Here is a 20,793-nt window from a genome sequence, read left to right as displayed (position 1 = left end):
ATTTTAGAGGGTTAATCACTGTAGAAGGGAAAAACAATGAAGGTATTCATTATTTTTCCAAATCCAACCTTAAGGGGTTCAAGCCTTCATCTTAGAAACACAGGCCTTTCTGTTTTTCACCAGATGCAAATAAATTCGGAACATAACAGTTATAGTACACTATTCAATGTATGTAAACACAGATGAGTTGAGTTAGGTATTCTTAAATGCATGAATATCTGTAAATGTCTATGAACAGGTCAATACAAAAATTTGAATAGCAAGTAGAATAGAAATCTGGTGGAAGTAAGGACAGAATTCGGCAAACAATCACGAGTAAAATTAGCTTTTGGTTACATGATTTTTTTCAAAAAAGGCTTAAACTGTAAATAATAATTCACAAACAAATTCATCACCAAAAAGATGTTGCTCACAATCTAATTGAACATCAATTATAATGTTTGAATGCATATTCATATTCAAATGCCTATGCAAATGACTAGTGCATAAGTTTTTTAGTTTTTTTAGGAACCATTGACCCATCAACATTTGAACAAATACAACAAATACAATGACACCAAAAAACAAGAAAAGAAAGTACAAAGAACTGTAACGGACAACATATAAATAACAACATGTAAATAATGATGACTATGTCAGGTACAAATATGAACAAAAATAAATCTTCACTTCAACCCCGATAAAGATAAGAATGCATTTCTGGTATTTGATCAATCAACTATTTTCTATTTCTACCAAGTGTACCTCTAAGATGATGACTAAGAAGATGAAGCCCAAATAAATATGTGAAATTAGTAGAACAGAATTGTGACCCGCTGTGTGTGTGTGTTTGTGTATGTGAGAGACAGAGAGAGAGAGAGAGAGAGGGAGAGAGAGAGAGAGAGCTAGCGAGCAAGAGAGAGAGAGAGAGAGAGAGAGAGAGAGAGAGAGAGAAAGAGAGATAGAGAGAGAAAGAGAGAGAGAGAGCTAGCGAGCAACAGAGAGAGAGAGAGAGAGAGAGAGAGAGAGAGAGAGAGAGAGAGAGAGAGAGAGAAAGAGAGTGTGTGTGTGTGTGTGTGTGTATGTGTGTGTGTGTATGTGCATTGGAAGGAAGTTGTCAGGACATTTACGCCAAAGAGTATTTGTCAGTGATTTTTGACTCTACAGGGAAAGACATTTCTTCCCGATTTCACCAGCACCAGGTGGTTATTCTGACGTCAGTGTCTAAAAATAGGCCCAAAATAAAGCTGCTTAAAGTTTTTATCTCTAGGAATTTTCCAACATGGTCCAAATCTTTTTTTGGGCAAATTGTTAGGAAACAAAAATAAATCTACCATCATATGACAACTACTACAGCTAAAATATCTGTTTGTGAAAACATGATAAAGAAAATAAGAAAAAATGTAATGAGATCACTGCAATGTAACAGAAACCAAAACATGCATGGCCTTGCATTAGCAGAGTTCCTGGTAATTTACTAATGAAAGGTCAGAATTTTTTATTGTGGAATACAGTTCAAATATAACAAATATAACCAAAAATGTGTAATACTGCATATATTATGTTTATAACACATAACCATTTACCAGATATCTATGTGTTCTCTCATTATAGTACGTTATTTCATATTTTAAAATGTATCAAAATAAATGGTGTGCAGAACTACAGTAGACGATAACCTCCATCCTTAAGGTAACACAAGAGGCACGACATGGTCTTGGTGAAATAAATGGAGAGGACCCATTTCTGCGATTCTGCCGCTCATAAATTCCCCTTTTTCGTATATATTTGGAATTGGAATAAAATGTTTACCTGATGCCTATTGGTCGGCCAGGACACTCTTGAAAACGAGATGTGCTCGTCTCAAGACGGACTCCTGGTCAAATAATTTTTAGATAGAAGATCACGTCAAATGTGCAACAAGTTATTGGTTTCAATGCATGGTTACTGTCTGTTTTTTGCCTTAGTTCGACAGTCAAACAAGCACTTAACCAAATGCAGTTCATTTATATGTATAAACGACACATCCAGCACAGATCATGACATCATGTGTGTGTTTCCCCCCCGCCACCCCTTCGTATGAGACAAAACCCCCCGTTTAATGATCAGTTCGAATGAATGGATTGAAGCAATAACACTTCTGTAAGGAGAAGTGTTACGCAATAGTAGGCGGCTGCCATTTTGAAGGAATGTGTGACACCGCTAGCTAACCAAACCGAGCACTAAGGTCAAAAGGGCAAATGTAGTTTTTCATTTGACAAAGGGCATAGGGCATAGCAGTCAAAATAACTACTTCTTTTTTTCTGGAAAGCAGTATTCTTCTCAACAACAAGGGGACAGACCAGAGCGCTTGATGGATTCTTGCTCACTTTAGAGCCTGCGGCCAACAATCACGAATGGTTTATTGATTGATCGCTGACTTGCTTGTCACAATAGTATTTCAATGTTAAGTCAATAATCGGTTTGCGGGGCATTTGCAATATCGACATGCCTCAAAAAGACGAAAACAACAGACAAAAACAAAGCCATGTCAGGAACCGAAACATTAACTACAAAGAAAAAGACTCTTTGACGCAGCTTGTTAAACGCTTTGAGACAACATTGGCCCACTATCGTTATGGATAGCACTTTTAAATATTGTAAGAAACTGTGCAGAAGATGTGCAAGCATAGTTTCATGCATCCCAAAAGTTTCAACATATAAATATATCAAATAATTGCGTACTGTATGATGGGATGATTACTATAAATATCATGATCATGTCATAATATCATGGTTGCTATGTCTTTCGGACAAAGAACATCTAATTGGCATTTGCCTCTTTAAAGTTGAGAAGAATTTCTTGTGCTTTGTGAAGCAAAAGTGCGTCCCACATATTTAGAAAAACATTGATTAGTTAGATGCTATCAAAACAAAGCAACACTAAAAAGGTTAAGTGTTGATTTCTGTGATAATGGGGGCGTTAGTGCCCCATACTACCGATATTGACATAATATAGTCTAGTTACTGTAACTTTATTAAAAATCGAATATATCTGATATTCCTGATCACTATAGGAAACTATGATAATAACAAAAACGGTTAAATCTGTGTATGCATGTCAGAATGTATGTATACAAGTATATGTATCATGTATGTATGTATGTATGTATGTATGTATGTATGTATGTATGTATGTATGTATGTATGTATGTATGTATGTATGTATGTATGTATGTATGTATGTATGTATGAATGCATGCATGGATGTATTCATGTATTTATGTATATATGTATATGTATTTGTATTCAATTAAAGTCGAAATAAATTGGTTATCAAAAGATTTTCATGTAAACACATTCCTGCTAAGTCACGTTCTATGGTTGAATGAGGTTACACAATGGTGGTTGAGCTTAAGGCCCACTGATGAAAGTCCTTGCATTTGCAGTATTAGGAATGTAACGACCTAGGTGTCGACACGGTTTGTACCTCGAGGAAAACCGACCGCTTATAACCAAAGTTGTTGCCAAAGACAACAACTTGGAGAAAGATAACACTTTAATTCGAACAGGATTGACTTTACGAGTTTCACGAAAAAACGGTTTAAACATGATTTGTTCTAAAAGACTGCAAGTAATCCTAAAAAGAAAACAGAATAGGCAAATATAAAATTAAATATCTTATATAGCTTGGTACCCAAACAATAACTGCCCTGGTTGACTTCAATACATGTGCCCCTTTTTCAACTGGCAACTGTTTTTTGCGTAGAAAAACAACATAATTTTCCTTCAGCGTCCGCCTTTTCTCAATAACTCTCTCTTGGTCAGAGAAACATTGAAGCGGAGTTCAATGGGGGAAGTTTACCAAAGAGTGACTGAGCACGTGGGAGACTGTCAGTCTTTAATGGATCTGGACCTCTCTAGGGGGCTCTCTGGTGCCCCCGCCGGCCCCAGCTCAGTGCCAGCCCACTGGGCCGGTCTCGGGTCGCGGTTTGGAGCAGGGTGGTGGTGGTCTGACTGGTTGGGTTGGGAGCTGCTCATACCCAGGTGTGCGGATGAGTGGAAGGAGAGGCGGAGGCGCATGCACGTGAGGTTAGCTTCCGTCCGCCCCGCGGGGCTCCAGTGTTTAGGGGGGAGAGGGGAGGGTGTCAACAGGGAGGGGAGGGGGTGGGGGGTGGGGACGGTGGTGGCGAACTGACTCCCTCCTGGGCCAGCGACATGCACTGCCTTCCGGGGTTCAAACTAACCCCCTCCACAGAATGCTTTATCATTGGATCGGTCTTTACACAGGACCGAATGCTTTGTAACATAATACACACTTGTTTAATAAATGGATTACATACTCAAGACAAAAAGAAAGAAGAGATAGGGAGGAACAAAACCAAAGAGATTAGACCATAGAGAAGGAGCAAACACGTCATGCAGCACAAGATGGCGGACACAATGCCGTAATGGAGTCGTACAGACAGACGGACAGACGGACAGACAGACGGACACGGAATGGGGACGAGACGACAAGGCATGACAGGCAACGCGTCCGACCAGAAGGACGGGGACCACGGGATGTGAGGGAGGCGGGGGTTTTGGGGGGTTGGGTGGGGGGGGGGCTGGGAGAAAGGAGGGGAGTCCCTTACCAATGCGGTCCAGGCGGTCAATGGCGACCGTCTCGAAGGCGCGGCGCATCATGGGGTACTCCTCCAGCACCTCGTTGAAGTGGTCCACGGACAGAGAGAAGAGGCGGCAGTAGGTGTCAGCACGGACACTCGCCGTCCGCCGGCCCTTAGTCAGCAGGCAGATCTCTGGGAGAGAGAGAGAGAGAGAGAGAGAGAGAGAGAGGCAAAGGGAGAGGGAGAGAGAGAGAGAGACAGACAGAGAGAGAGAGGCAAAGGGAGAGGGAGAGGGGGAGGGAGAGAGAGAGAGAGGGAGAGAGGGGGAGGGAGAGAGGGAGAGAGAGAGGGGGAGAGAGGGGGAGGGAGAGAGAGAGAGCGAGAGAGAAGGGAAAGAGAGGGGGAGGGAGGGAGGGAGAAAGGGACAGGTAGAGAGAGAGACAGATGGATAGAGAGAGAGAGAGAGAGAGAGAGAGAGAGAGAGAGAGATGGAGAGAGGGAGAGAGAAGGATGGATGGATAAGGAAAAATACAATATAATTAAGACATTGCATTTTACATTTATAGAGCTATAGGATAGCAAAATAACATTTGAATAAATACATAGATATATATTAAAACAACAAAACTGCAGTCAGATAGAGAAAGATAATTACAGTTGGAAAGAAAAGAACACACAGGCTTCAACATGAATAATTCGATTTCTTAGAACAACATATTGAACTTGCCCCCTTATTCCATGCCCCTTAACACTGCAGAACATTACCATATAGACAAACCCTCAGCACTTGGCTAGGGAAGGAAAAGCTAATGGGAAAGTAAATAAAAAACGCTAAACCATTAGCGGTCCTGTCGTAGCCAGTCAGCTAGCTTGATTCATCATGCTACTGTGTAATAAGTGAGTAAGTCTACACAAAAGTCCTTCGCAAGCAATCAGTTTCATAATAATGATCGCCTAATGAGTGAAATCACTGGTTTTCCTACTTTCTGAGGAGCTTCTTAACGACGACTGTTGAACACCATCGTGTATAACAATGAAACCACTTTTGTGAGGGGACATGATTGCATCCCTCATTATACTGTAAACTATGCAGGGCAGGATAGTCTAGTTATCTAGTTGCCAGCCCAAAGGTTCTGGGTACGATCCCAATTTTTGAATCTTTTTGACAAACCCCTAGCAGCTTGTTAGTGACGGGTATCTCAATAAATACATTTATACTGTCTCCATCGATGAAAGGGTTAGGGTTATCAAACATAGATAATATCCATACAATACATAATTATTCACAACAGTTCTGCCCAGATATGTCAATACCATCCAGACATGTGCATTTTAACCAGATCCATGTGCAAAAAATGCATATTTTTTGCACATGGATCTCTTGGTAAGGTTCCTGTCCTACTCTCTGATCTGTGCGTTGATCCACAGAGAAACCTTTTGATTACGTTCATCAGTGATTGTAAAGCTGGATTCAATGCCAAATATTTTCAATTCATTTATGTTCCAAGGGTTGCTGTCCTGACTCCTATGGGATCCTCCAGATGGTGTTTCAGACAAGAGGGAATATTCATTCACACGTAAACAAAATAAAAGAAGCTGAAAAAAAGATGTTGATTGAAAATATTTTTTTACCACTCATGGCCTCATACAGAGCATGTCTGCAGGCATGCAAGATATGGTTGTCGTGTTACATATATATATGTGCAAAACGTTTGTCTATCTATACATATGTGGACTACCAGAACCATATCAAGACTTAATAGACATTGAATGAAACACAACAAGCAATAACAATTATGAACCTTAAAGCCAAACATCCCTGATAAAAACACCTTTCACCACAACCTAATGTTCACATCATCTGAGTAAGCGTTCATCTACGTTTACTCTTTCATCCATTCATCCATCTGATGTTGACAGCCAACGATTGAAGAGCAAAGTAAGACGCGTTGTACGGCTTATTTCTGATATTCACAGGGTGTGTTCTCCTCTGCAAAATGGCGCGGTGCCTGTCTGTCAGATGTGTGAACAACACCTTTGCGCCGAGGGTGTGAATAAGGTGTGAGTGCTGTTTGGAAGAGAAGTGAAATATTCTGTTGACGTGGATATAAAAGGACGGCTCCGACTGAGGCCCATACGAGAGCCAGACAGACACACGGGAGGGCGGGGAACGTCAACACGCGGGCTGGGATTAGAGTCAACGGCGGCTACGTGTGTACATTCATCACCGGGGTTTAAAGATCACCAGCCAGACAGGTAGGCATACAGACAGAGAGGTAGACATACAGACACACAGTCTCTCTCTGACAGTCAGACAGACAAGCTGACATACTGAGAGAGATACTTAGACATGTAGACATACAGACACACAGAGAGGTAGACATACAGACACACAGTCTCTCTCTGACAGTCAGACAGACAAGCTGACATACTGAGAGAGATACTTAGACATACAGACAGACAGGCAGACAGACAGACTCTCTCTGACAGTCAGACGGACAGTCAGACAGAGATACTTAGACATACAGACACACAGACAGGCTGACAGACTGAGAGACATACTTAGACATGCTGACAGACTATATCTGACAGTCAAACAGACAGACAGGCAGATGGACAGGCACACTGACATACAGACAGCAGACAGGCAGACATTCAGAAATACTCATACATACAAAAAGACAGACTCTCTCTGACAGACAGACAGACAGACAGACATACAGACAGAGAGACAGACGGGCAGACAGAGGGACAGACAGACAGACAGACAGACAGATGGACAGGCAGACATTCAGACAGATAGACAGGTAGACATACAGACAGACAGACAGAGAGACAAACAGACAGATGGACAGACAGGCAGACAGAGGGACAGACGACAAACAGACATAGAGGCAGACAGACAATCAAACAGACAGCCGACAGACAGACTGGCGGACTGACAAGACCCCATCAGGGCTGGAACGTGATGTGACTTGACGCGTTGTTTCCATCACCTTGTCACAGAGCATCACAGTGGGACCCCCCGGGGCATCGTGGGTAATTTGCTGTCAATACATGTATCATGCAATCCCATGGTAACCAGCCGTTTGTCGTCAGCAATCCATGGCTACGGCTATGGCGGAATGGAAATCCCACATGAATAACAAATACAAGGCCGGCAGGGGATGCTTTTTATCGGCCGTCTGTAATTGTCCCAGCGTTGGGCATACATGCTCATTGCCCCTCGGGATGTCTACATTTGGTGGAGCTAAACTGCAAAAAAAATAGGCTCCCGATTCGTACCTGTTTAGCATGCAGGGCTGGATAGGACCGGGTCTCCAAGGTAAATGTTGGATTAGTGTCCTCACAGAGCCGCCGCTCATTAGCATGCTAATGCCGTCTTTTGCCTGAGAGCACTTTTTTTAAGTATCCATACTTTTCAATCTCTCCCGCTGATTCAAAAGCCACTCGGTCCCTGCATCTCTCTATCTGAGTCTCTGTCCCTGATTTGCACAACCCCTGTCATTAACCCTCATCTCTCTCTCTCTTTGTCTCTCTCTACCTCCCTATTCCACTTTCTCTCTGTAGCTCTCTCTCTCTCTCTCTCTGTAGCTCTCTCACTCTCTCTCTCTCTCTCTCTCTCTCTCTCTCTCTCTCTCTCTCTCTCTCTCTCTCTGTAGCTCTCTCTCTAATCCTATCCCTTTCTCTTGCTTTTTTCCTCTTTTTCTCTCACTCTCTCCCCCTTATTCAACATCACTCTCTCCCTGCCTCACCCCCATCAAACACCCCAACACCATAGCCCCTCCCCCCCCTCTCTCCCCCCACACCCTCTCTATTCCCCTCTCTCCCCTGTCAGACCCCACCCTGTCCTCCTACCCTGGATTAGTCCTGGGTTCTGGGCCATGTGTGAGTTATAGGTGGGAGGTAGATTGGTGACATTGGCCAGCTGCTTCCAACTCAGGCTTTTTTACTTTGCTTTACTCAGGTAAAGGGAGTGAATAAAAAAATGAACCTGAAAAACAAAATTGCCAGTTGCGCAGAAGGCAAGAACAGGTGGCGGCACACCGGTGGAGACATGGAGGAACGATGCGCTTTTATGTCTTGGGATGTGCGTCACTGCTGTGGCCACTTTGTAGTGCTAAAGCCACAGTTGAAACCCAAATCCATTTTCTTATCTCTACGTCCTCCGGGCGTACATCAGGTGTTTCATGTGTTCATTAATGGATGTGATATCAATGGGTTCATCGATGCAATCGGGTATCCTGTATAAGAGTTTCAGGAAACTAAGCTAATTCATGGTAGCTGAGCAGAATTTAGTCACTTGAGTGTTTGCTAACAAAATCCATTCTCTGGGCTCTTCCTCCTTTGTCTTACATCATGTTCTCTACAAGAATACCAACATGCTACAGAAACATGCTCAATTTTCTAGCCCACCACACGCAGGTGTGGGAAAGAAAGTGTTTGATAACAAAAAACATTCTCTTGGCTCTTCATCCTCAGTCTTGTTATCCATAGCAATGTGATCACGGCACAGGAACATGCTCACTTTTCAGTGTGGGAGTGTAGTGGCCAGGGGGCTGTAGACAGTACACTCAGTCGGAGAGGTTTGATCACCATTTTTCGTTTGCCTGTGGGCATCCAAGATGCTAATCCCTACCTACTCCTTGATGACATAAGCACAGAACGCTTCTTTGGATGAGAGAGTATGATAAATTACTATAGATAAGTAGTAGTAATCGTAGTCAGGGCGGTTCCTCCTCCCAAGGAATATGAAGTTTATTCCCATACATTATACAGTGTGGCCTAGACTGGTAGTTGGTGTGGTAGGTACCACCCACAGGAAGGGGAATCACAAATGACAAAGGAGCAGTTGGTTTTACCGTCTCGTAGATTTGTATTGGATTAAGGGCTAAAAGCTGATTGTATTCTATCAGAGCGAGACTTATACTCAATGTGCTCACCATGTTTCATTAGTGATCCTTCAGAATAAATCTATTGCTTAAGCGCTTTTGTAAATCGAACTGAATGGGAACGGAATAGAGCTCTTGAAATACGGCACTTGAAATACCTTAAGATAAATGACCGTCACATTGAACCGGCAAGGCCGGGAAGTTTAAGTTTAAGTCCCGAGTCAAGCGAGGGGGGAATAGCTGTAGCATGTCCGCCTCTATTGCCAGCCCTGACAGGCCAGTTAATCGCTATGGGCCCAGCGAGGTTCAGCCTGCCTTGGCTTGCCATGATGAATTTGGTATTGTTGGAAGGAAACAGTGAGATTAGCTGTCCTCAGGGGGCTGCAGTTCCCATTGTCGGAAAGAATATGATAAATACACTCAAGTTGGCTGCCATTACACTCTGTTTGCAAAAGCCTTTCGGCCAATGTTTTTAAAATGGTTTTGCCATTTCACGAGGATCTATTGGCTGTCAGCCATAATGGCCCTCCCCCTGTCTCCCACAGGCTAGCGTCAGCATTCTCCAAGTGAATAATGTGTTCCAATGCACACGTTAAGCCACATATGGGACACGATTTGCGATTTCAATTTAAACCGGCTGTTTAAACTTTGCTGTTGTTTTTCTCCAGCGTTTGACTCCACTAAAAGATCTGAACTAGAACGTTTCTTGACAATAAAAAGCACCCATTCACGAGTCAGTTAAACCATTTCACACTTTTTAAGTGTTTGTTTACAGCAATTAGTAGAACGATGAATGTGAATTTGAACGATGTAAATGAATACAAAATAATTGCATCACTCTTGATTCGCTGAATTGCTCTGAGTGATGACTGTATGTGGCAAACGCAGCGATCAAATAGCACGCTGTAGGTATTCTGAGAAGCCTCGCGTCTATTTTCACGGTAGAGTCGAAGCCATGGAATGAAATATACCAGCGCATCTAAAACAGGATGTAGACATCCAACAGACATGCACACATGTCCCTATGGGGACTATTATAGTGTCGGCGTAAACAGTGAGTCCGCATTGACCTTTCATCTATGACGTGTTCGATGATTTGCCTGGGGAGCACACAGACACTTAAAGAGAGATGAACACTGAATGCTTAGGACTAATAATAACAATGATATAAGGCTGGAGAATTATGCTTATCATGTCAAATATGTTTGCAGAGAGAGAGAGAGAGAGAGAGAGAGAGAGAGAGAGAGAGAGAGAGAGAGAGAGAGCGAGAGAGAGAGAGAGAGAGAGAGAGAGAGAGAGAGAGAGAGGGGAATGAAAACAGATAGATGGGGGTTACAACCCCTTCAGCCTAAGGGATGCCTGATCCACTCCTTGGCCAGCTTCACCGGCCAGATGAGGGGTTACATAACTACACACACACACACACACACACACACACAAACCACACACACACACACACACACACACACACACACACACACACACACACACACACACACACACACACACACACACACACACACTACCATCCAAACCCCACCTAATGAGACTCCTCAACATGGAAAATAACCCAACTTCAAACAGAACATCCAATCTGTGACCCCCAGGCTCCAACAACTTAATTACGTTTCAAGGCATGCTTGATAGAACCTGTGTCTGTGTGTGTGTGTGGGTGGGTTCGGGTGTGTGTGTGTGTGTGTGTGTGTAGGGGGGGATTGCAAGTGCAACTACTGTAAGTAAAGTGGACTTAACTATGTGGTGTATAAACAGGAATACGTAAGTTATGTATTTGCAAGTTCAAGTGACATCATGTTTTTAAAAGTAGGTTAAACCAGAAGAAAACATGAATGCATTATCCCTAGAATGTTTTCCTAGAACACTTTCAGCCAACGCAACATAAATTGAATTTTGTATGCGTCATTAATGAGCAGCTAGGAGTCAGGGGCATCCGGCTCAATGTGGACAACGGGGTTTCAGCTTTGAGGCAGACACCCCTGAACCACCATGGTGGACCATTCTGTCCCTTTATAAATACATAGATCCGATTGTTGCTAAGGCTATGATGAAAATGCATCTTATAACACTGTTTTATACAGCACGTCATAAAGACGCTCTAATAAATAGGACTGAGGGTCGGTGTATCTGAAATGCAAAACAAATCCAAATCCCTTGGGAGGGGGGGGGGGGATCGGGGGGGGGCTTCTTACCCCCGAAGTAGGAGCCGTCTGTAAGCTTCATCTCCTTGTTGAACTTGGTGATGACGCTGGCCACGCCGTGCTGGATGAAGTACATCTTCTTCCCCACCGTGCCCTCGCGGATGATGTAGTCGTTGGGCTGGAAGACCTCAAACTTCAGCTTGCTCAGCATGCCCGTCACGAAGTTGGGGTCGGCGTTGGCGAACAGAGGCATGGTGGCCACCAGCTTACGGCAGTTGAAGTTGACGATTTCCTGAACAGAAAAGGAAAGGGAAACGTTGAAAGAAAAGTAGACAGAGACAAACATCGCCTGGAATTTAAAAAGGTCAAAGCGGCGACAACGCATCACTACTACGGAAACACGCCATCAGTTACATGTTCGTGACACGCAATCACCAGTGGCCGACCCCCCTGCCTTCTCCCAAGGTAATCTCTATCAGCTCCCTCCCCGCGAGGTCGTAAGTGAATTGGACGCATATTGCTGCAGCCATTCCCTTAATACCCCCCAAGTCTAATGCACTTCCATTTACTCCTGAGGAGAAACTTCCTGGCACGCTCTTCTGCGGCTGATGAGCTTGCCCTGGGGCGGCAGCCATCTTCCCTGCTCCCCTCCTCTTCCTCCTCCTCCTCCTCCCCCTCCTCGTCCCTGCCCCTCAGACACTCAGACACACACATTCGGCAGATTAGGAGCTGGTTTTCTCTTTACACAAACACACACACACAAACAAACGCTGTGCACACTGAAAGACAGACACGCACACACACACAGACACACACTCACATGCACAGAAACACACACACACACACAAACACACACAGAAAACACCGCCACACAGACAAGCACTCATATACACAGACACAGACCCATACACAATTCCCCCACAAACATAAGCACACAAAGACACACACACACACACTCAAAGACAAACTGGCATACACACTCACATGCACAGACACACACAGAGCTCTGTCTGTTGCTGTGCAGACGGCAGGAGGAGAGGCACTTGCAATCACTGCGTATTGTGAAGGATGACTCTCGTCCAATGACAAGGGGACACCAGCAAGCCGCTAGCCAATCTGTGGAAGGGTTGTTGGCTGAATGGACGCCCTGGCCTGAGACGCTGGTATTAGTCAACGCCAATGCCGTGTCAGCCCGGTCATGCACAAGCAGCAACATTCATTATACGGCAGGAACGCTTTCCCCGAGTGCTGTCAGAAGTGGGGGAGAAATCTTAGGAGCAAGACACACATAGTAGCAATTTGTGTTGCATAGAGCACCCTAATACAAGTTATGATGTATCACTACGGCAGGAACACTCTGATCATGGGCAGCCCTAATCAGAGTTGAACAGCGTCTGAGGGACTCTCGGGGGGGTGGGGGGCTGAGGAGGCATGGTCCCTCCCTAACGTGATCAACCGGAAGATTGGGAACCATTGGGTTGATTTCGGCCTGCAAAGTTTCCCTGTGACGTAATGTGTTTCATGAGTTTAGACGGTGAGTCTGCTCCGTCCTCCCATGCTGTGATCTCCTCTGCGAACAAGCTATTCTTATGTTCTTTATAGTCCTCCTTATAGTCCTCCACACTTCCGTTCCAAAGAAAATGCGCTTTCTTTCTCAGGAAATTAGCATAGTGGAGGTGGAGGAGTACTGGAGCCCAGCAGTAACATTGCATGTCTATTCTTGCCAACATGCTAGCCCGCCAATCAAAGTCACACTTTTGTATTCTTCGTAACCCTTTAACCCAGTTATTTTATTTTATTTTTTCTTGCAATTCTAACATAAATGCATGCTTCACTGCAGTCATGATTCACTCAGCTATAGAAGGTTAAACCCTAATGTTAATTGAATAGCCTTTGGCTCCGAACATGCATGATGTTTAACGTCTTGACTGTCACTCGTAACTTGTGAATCATCCTCTTTAATGCATCCTACACGAATGGCTGAAGACTTTCTGTATCTCTTGATTATCTCTCATCCACCACAAGCTGCTTATTTGACAACCACAGACAGTGGTTTAGTACCCGGTCTTCCATATGTAAGAATAGGAGAAATAATAGCTTTGTTGAAGCCCATGCATGATGCCTCTGTTGTTGCCTGTCTGGCCCTGGCAGGATGACGGGGCAGTGGCAGTAACTGCCTCCATCATGGCTGAAGTAAAGCATGTTGAGAGCTTATGGCGGATAAGAAAACGTCTACGTCAGGTCCCGTGCGTTTGATGTTTCCCCCTGGAAAATAAACCGCCCTCATCTCCTCAGAGGAAATGGATTCATGTGTAAAAAGGATAAGCTGTTTTTTTGTGTGTGTGTGTGTGTGTATGTGTATACTTTAAGGTATTGTTCCAAAAATAAATATGGAGCAGACGTTCAAAGGTATTCAACCTGTGATGTCCCACATTGTGATATATATCACAGGAAATGCATCAACAATACAGAAATATACCGGCATACATTGTGCTGGAGCAGCGGGAGGCTAAATAAGAAAATAAAACTTCCATTATGCTTTCAGTTTTGTGAGTACCATATTGTTCATAAGATTAATCCTAAACCTTCAAAAAGGGATTGGGACCTGGAACGTCAACATTAGTTTGCGTATTCCAGCAAATGGATCAACAAATACCAAAATAGAGCATCAATCCTGTATAAGTACATGTAAAGCACAAAGAAGAAAGCAAAGATACAGGAATAGATTTTCATGCGTTTAACCTCACCTCTTTGAGCGGGTCATTGAGTTCACTGAGGATGTTGTCCTCGTCGAAGATCTTGCCCTGGTACCGATGCTCGTAGTAGTCGTGGATCTTCTGGCGCATGTCCGCAGGAAGCTTGTGGAAGGACATGTACTGCTCCACTTGTTTGTACTGCCAAGAGAGAAGAGGAAGCATGGTGAGCGACACCAAATCGAGAAAACCAAAGACAATAAATAGATCTAATGGGTATCAGGCATACAAACAGCAAAAGGTTCTGAGTTCGAAGCCCAGTCTCGGCAGTCTACCTGTAGAAATTCATAACAACATATTTAAAAATATAACCCCTTAAATCAGGGAGACACACCTTGAATAAACGCGTCTGCTGAATGCCTGAACACGAAACACATTCGTCCCCTCCTTAAGTGTATGGCTGTGTCTCTGTGAGACACACACTGTGGGCTCACATTGAGTCAGAAGTGGAGCCTGTCCGGGGCTGTGCACGCCAAGGTGTGCACGTGAAAGGTGTGCACGAGGTGTGTGCACGAGGGAGGGCTGGGAGAGGCGTGCATGCGGGAGAGGCAGGTGGTGGGGAGAGAACGGGAGGGAACAGGAAGTGCAGGCCTTGGGGCGATGTCAAACCAAGGTAGCTGCTCCGATTAGCAGAAACCGTGCAGTGAGCCCAACCGAGCCAGGACTTAACAAGGCGGAGAGGCCAGTGCTGAACGTGCTCCCCGAGTACAGCTGTTTAGGTTTTATATAACCCACGCTGCGTCCGGCAGGTAGGTAACGGTGTTGTCGTCTGCGGTGCAGGGCAGTCGCGGTTAAAACCGGGTTTGTGTGAAATGTGTGTAACAATAGATGCTGTTGGATGGCCGCTTTTATTCAAGGCATTTTAGGATACCGTGTGCGGTGTGTGGATTGTTTGCACATGTCTGTGCACATAACCGATTTGTTCATCCTTGGATGGATAGGATAGTGAGTCTTTTCTCAAATGTGGGTGAATTCTAACATGGTATGCAGCTCGCACCAAGGGTCATAGTGACATCACCTATCCCACATCTTATCGTAACCCAGCTAGTGTTCTTAATGTCAAACGCAAAGGGAGTAGTGCTACCAAATATGGGTTTCTGCCAAATAAACTGTAAAATATTTTAAAGGTGCATGAAAATAAGAAAAAAACAGCACACTGTGAAAATGCTGAACATACATTCTGCTAGGATGGTTTTCCTTAACGTTAATGTCCTGTGTCGGCCATAATAAAAGCATTAGCTTACATAACGAGCACAGGGTGTTCCTATGTAATGTAATAAGATATAATGCGCTGACAGCGACTGTTGGTATTCAGCAGTATCCCCTTCTAGAGTTACCCAGCAGCCACCTGGGCACAGAGGGTGCCAGCAGATTACACAGGAAGCCTTCCCCTGAACCCCACCTCTCTTTCGATAGGTCGACCACTCTCTTCCTTTGTTTCCCTATAAAAGCACTCTGACGATGCTTTGAGATGAAATACTTTGAACAAGGCATTTCTGAAAGCTGCAATCGGATCGCAACGACACAAACGAAGAGCCCCTTGGTGAAAATCGGATTCTCTCTTGATAACTGATTGCGTTGTTTCTTTTATCATTTTCCTCCGTCGAATCTCAGTACACCTCCACCTTATCTCATCGACTCCCCTCTCTCTCCTTCCTTCTCCCCCATTGTTTGCGGCATAGACCTCCCCCGCCCATTGGGTAAAGATTACCTGTCTCGGATCTCTCCTCTCCAGAATAACAAGCCCTGCCCCGTCTCCCTGCTCACTGCGGCTGCCACGGATGAATCCATCAGAAGCTGAGGACCCTGAGCCTCTCTCTCCGGGCTGTGTCCCCCCGCTGGCAGACTCCGCCTGCTAACCCCAATCGTTAGCCGCTTTAGCAGCCGAGCACACAGCAGGTGTCTGGCTGTCTGGGATGTGGCCTGCATGCCAGGCTGACAGCTCAACAAAGTGACGGTTCTGAGGTGTGTGGATTAAACCCGCTGTTGGGGTTAGAGGAGGAGGACAGTGGTCCACGACGTTAGACAGGACGGATGATAAATCGACTAGGTGGACTTTTCGGATCTCGTGTTGGATTCAGAATGCGCCTTCTGTTAACAACTTCTTTCGACATTGCGTTGCGTACCGATAGCTATCCCTTTAAGTTGTTGCTCCTATTTTGATGGTATGCTTTGACTTTGCTAAGTTTCACTTGTGGCTTTGGCAAATAGTGTTTGACTAAATGTAAATGTTGATCTTTACATTCCAGTGTGTAAATCAGCGCCAAAAGGTCACTATGTGCATGCAATTTGAAATACAAACAGCAATTTCAACATAAAGCATACAATATATATGATCTAGTTTCAACATCAATATTAATGGCCAATGATAATTCCTGGCCTGCATTGGGAGTTTTTGAATAACTCAATGGTTGGTCTATGGAGCCAACTGTAGTAGTAGTAGTAGTAATAATAGGAACCAGGTTACCAGCATATTTCACTACCTTTTTATTATAATGCAATTATGGATATCTACAGTGGCATTCCTTCCCATTCATGTGGATAGTTCATTAATTATACATTCACGTGCTCTTCTATGCTGAAGACCTAATGGGAACTCCCCACAATTCTTACACGTTACTAAAAGAAAACACGCTGAAAGAGAAAGGCCCCTGATGGCCATGCTGAACAACATTAAAACCTCGCCCTTCACCGCATAGACTTGGGGACAGACTGGCAAGGTCAGAGCACATCATAGAGGAATCTGAGCATGATAGCGCTTAGATGCAGTTTGGGAATGAATAAATGGCCTGATTGTATTGGTCTCGTGTTCAGAGAGGGCTCGGTCAAGGTGACCCGGCTGTGTCCTCTATGATGAAACATAAAACACGCTTTCCTAGCTATCGGCTACCGTGTAATGGCTGTGTGCTTTGCATTTCCACACAGCGCTGTGTGTTTGTGTGCTTGTGTGTGCGTGCGTGTGTGTGCGTGCACACATGTGTATGTGTGTGCGTGCACTTTGTATTTCCTCCAAACCCTATTACGTGTGTGTGTGTGTTTGCGCGTGTGTGTGGGTTTAAAGTGTGTTCATAGTTTGTGTGTATGTGTGTGTGTTCCTAGTGTGTCCACAGTGTGTGTATGTCTGTCCTGAGCCCATCTACGTGAGCATGGACAGATGTGCATATATCCTATTAACTTTGTGAGTCCCTGTTGTGAAACCCCTGTGATATTGACTTTCACACACAACGAAAGCGATTGATTTATTTTTTACCTAATTTCCGTCTTCCAATAAGTAATTACTCAATTGAGTGTTGCCAAATGAATAATGCATCTTTGTGTGTGTGTGTGTGTGTGTGTGTGTGTGTGTGTGTGTGTGTGTGTGTGCGCGTGTGTGTGTGTGCGTGTGTGTCTGTGTGTCTTTAAATGTGGGAAAGTGACATGTGCATGTGCATGTGTCTGTGCATACGTGCGTGCATATGTGTTTGGTGTTTGTATGTCTGTGAGTGTGTGTCGTGCATGTGTGTGTGTGAGTGTGTGTGTGTGTGTTTGTGTGCATGTGTCATGCATGTCTGTGTGTGTGCTTCCTTGCGTGCATACGTGTGTGTGTGTGTGTCTGTGCGTACGTGCATGCATATGTGTGTGTGTGTGTGTGTGTGTCGGTGTGAGTGTGTGTCGTGCTGCAGAGCTAATACAACCGAACAGATGGCGACTGTGTCGATACACAGGGGCGACGTGGTCCGGCTCACCTTCCACTAACCTACAGTCGGTTGTTTCCCGTAAAGGTCAGCACTTCATTTCAATAATACCAATGTTGTTTATTTTTTTCAAATAAGTCGGAGTTGATTAGAATGCCTTGCACCGGAGCGGTATAAACACAACGGTGATGAAAGGTAGGAGCATAATGCTGGGGAAAGGTTACAGCACAGAGGGAGTGAATGTTAAACATAACGATGGTGAGTATTATTAACATAACGGTGGTGAGTATTATTAATATAACGTTGGTGAGCATTTTTAACATAACGCCAACGAGCATTATCAACATAACGGTGGTGAGAGTAATTAGCATAACAGTGGTGAGCAGTATTAATATAGCAGGGATGAGCATTATTAACATTACGGTGGTGAGCGTGATTAACATAGCGGTGGTGAGCGTTATTAACATAACAGTGGTGATCATTATTAACATAACGGCGGTGAGTATTATTAACATAAGTGAGCTTTAGTAACATAACAGTGGTGGTGGGCATTTTAACATAACTGTGGCGAGCATTATCTGGTGGGCATTATTAACATAAGTGAGCATTATTAACATTACGGTGGAGAGCTTTATTAACATAACGATGGTGAGTTAATAAACTAAGTGGTGGTGACCGGTATAAACATAGCGGTGGTTGGCGGTATGAACCAGACAGAACGGTGAAGAAGTGGTGTTTGATGGCATGCGAGCGCACTGTGTCTTATCCACGTGATCTCTGAACGGCCCTGACCCCAACGCCACAATCACAGATGGTAACCGGGCTGAAATGGCAGATAATCACTCCCTTACAAAACAATATATATATATATATATATATATATATATATATATATATGTAACAGGGGATCAAATCAGACAGAAGTATGGTGCCTAGACAGCCTCCTAAAACAGTGTGTGTGGTAGCCTCCCACCGCTGGCCTCCCCTGATCTATCTGGTGGGCTGGAAATCCTCTTTCTTAACCCCTGGTCTGGAGGGCTGCTGGATGCTGTCATCCCCTGTGACCAAACGACCCTACATGGCAGAGTCAGGGGCAGAAAGCTTAATCTCCTGCCACCAGCTCCGATACAGGACTTTAATGGCCGAGGGGGAAATGGACTGTTCGGTTGGCTTTGATAATCATAGTGATTGTCTCTGGGTAATCACAATATGTAACAGTTTACCGTTGCTTAAACATAAGCGATAAAGACTTTCTGAGAGAGACATTGTGGGGATAATAAAATGTAAAAAAAAAAGGGACCTAAGAGGGTATTTCCTGTTGATTGTGTGATTCCATTATGTGTGTGGGTTTGTACATATGTACTGTTTGTGTGTGTATCTGTGTGTTTGTACGTGTATGTGTATGTGTATTTATATGTGTATGTGTGTGAATGTGTGTATTTGTGTGTGTCCGTGTGTCTGTGTGTGTGTACGTGTGTGTGTACGTGTATATGTATGTGCATGCGTGCCTTTGCGTGCGTGTGCACATGTATGGGGGTATTTCCTGTTGTGTCATGCAATTATGTGTGCCTGCGTGTGTGCACTCTCCACCCTCTCGCTGGGGACTCACCTTCTCCTGGTACTGCCGGCGCGAGGAGTCCAGCGACTGGATGAGGGCGGTGGCGTGGCCCACGAACATGGCGTAGCAGGTGGCGCCCACAATCATGCTGAGCATGGTGATCCACAGGTCTGACATGCTGACGGGCGCCCGGGCGCCGTAGCCGATGCACAGCATGTGGCTCATGGCCTTGAAGAGGGCGTACGAGTACTGCTTGCCCCACGAGTCGTTCTGAGGGGAGGGAGAGAGATACAGGGAGAGAGAGAGAGAGAGAGAGAGAGAGAGAGGGAAGGAGAGAGAGAGGGAGGGAGAGAGAGAGAGAGGGAGGGAGAGAGAGAGGGAGGGAGAGAGAGAGGGAGAGAGGGAGGGAGGGGGAGAGAAAGAGATACAGGGAGAGAGAGAGAGAGGGAGGGAGAGAGAGAGGGGGAGATAGAGAGGGAGAGACCTTTAACTATTCCTTCGATGGCACAATTATCTTACAACAATAATGCACTAATTTCAACACACCAACAACACAATAATTAACATTTCCATGCAGAATGACTTTTATTTTTGTTGCTACAAAATCACTTAACAAGACATTGAACCGCCTGGAACGACATTACACCAAGGCAAAACAGATGAGTCTCCTCCCAGACCCAGAAGATCAGTGAAAACACCCAGTTTGGACCATGTTAGAGGATGCTAACTCAATGCTGACAGAGCCCTTAAGAGAGAGAGAGAGAGAGAGAGAGAGAGAGAGAGAGGTTGGAGACCATCACTGCGAGGCATGGGAGAGGAGGAAGCCACTCCAGCAGGCTGTAGTTTGATGGATCACTGGAGCTCCAGTGGACCGTGTGCCAGCATACCCTCCATGCCCCAGAGACCGATGCTCACGCTGGGTGGTTCAACTTTCCATCTCTGTCCCCCCCCTTCGCTCTCTTTCTCCCATGATCTTTCATGGTCTCCCTCTCTCATATGCTGCATAGTGCAGTCTCTCTTTCTTATTCTCTCTCACTCTCTCTCATGCTCTCTCGTGCACTCTCATGGTCTCTCTCTCGCTCTCTCTCAGTCTCTCTCTTTTCTCAGCGTCTCTCATACTCTCTCTCCTTTTCTCATTCCCTTCGTGGTCTCTCTATCACTATCATTGTAACTATCATTTCCGTTCTCATTCTCA

General features: G+C 44.7%; 1 protein-coding gene across 1 annotated transcript in view; it reads right to left on the bottom strand.

Annotated features, from left to right (window-relative positions):
- hcn1 (hyperpolarization activated cyclic nucleotide-gated potassium channel 1) overlaps window positions 1-20,793 on the bottom strand; it is a gene marked incomplete at both ends in the record, with an annotated part of 66,314 nt that overhangs the window by 3,035 nt on the left and 42,486 nt on the right. Inside the window, 4 exons of the mRNA XM_079756177.1 lie at window positions 4,593-4,757; window positions 11,665-11,905; window positions 14,361-14,507; window positions 19,650-19,868. Coding sequence (XP_079612303.1) covers window positions 4,593-4,757; window positions 11,665-11,905; window positions 14,361-14,507; window positions 19,650-19,868 — 772 coding nt within the window. The remainder of the gene's footprint in view (window positions 1-4,592; window positions 4,758-11,664; window positions 11,906-14,360; window positions 14,508-19,649; window positions 19,869-20,793) is intronic.

The sequence above is a fragment of the Pollachius pollachius genome (genome assembly GCF_949987615.1).
Source record: "Pollachius pollachius genome assembly, chromosome: 18".
NCBI classification, from domain to species: Eukaryota; Metazoa; Chordata; class Actinopteri; order Gadiformes; family Gadidae; genus Pollachius; species Pollachius pollachius.
This window is presented reverse-complemented; position numbering and strand designations above follow the sequence as displayed.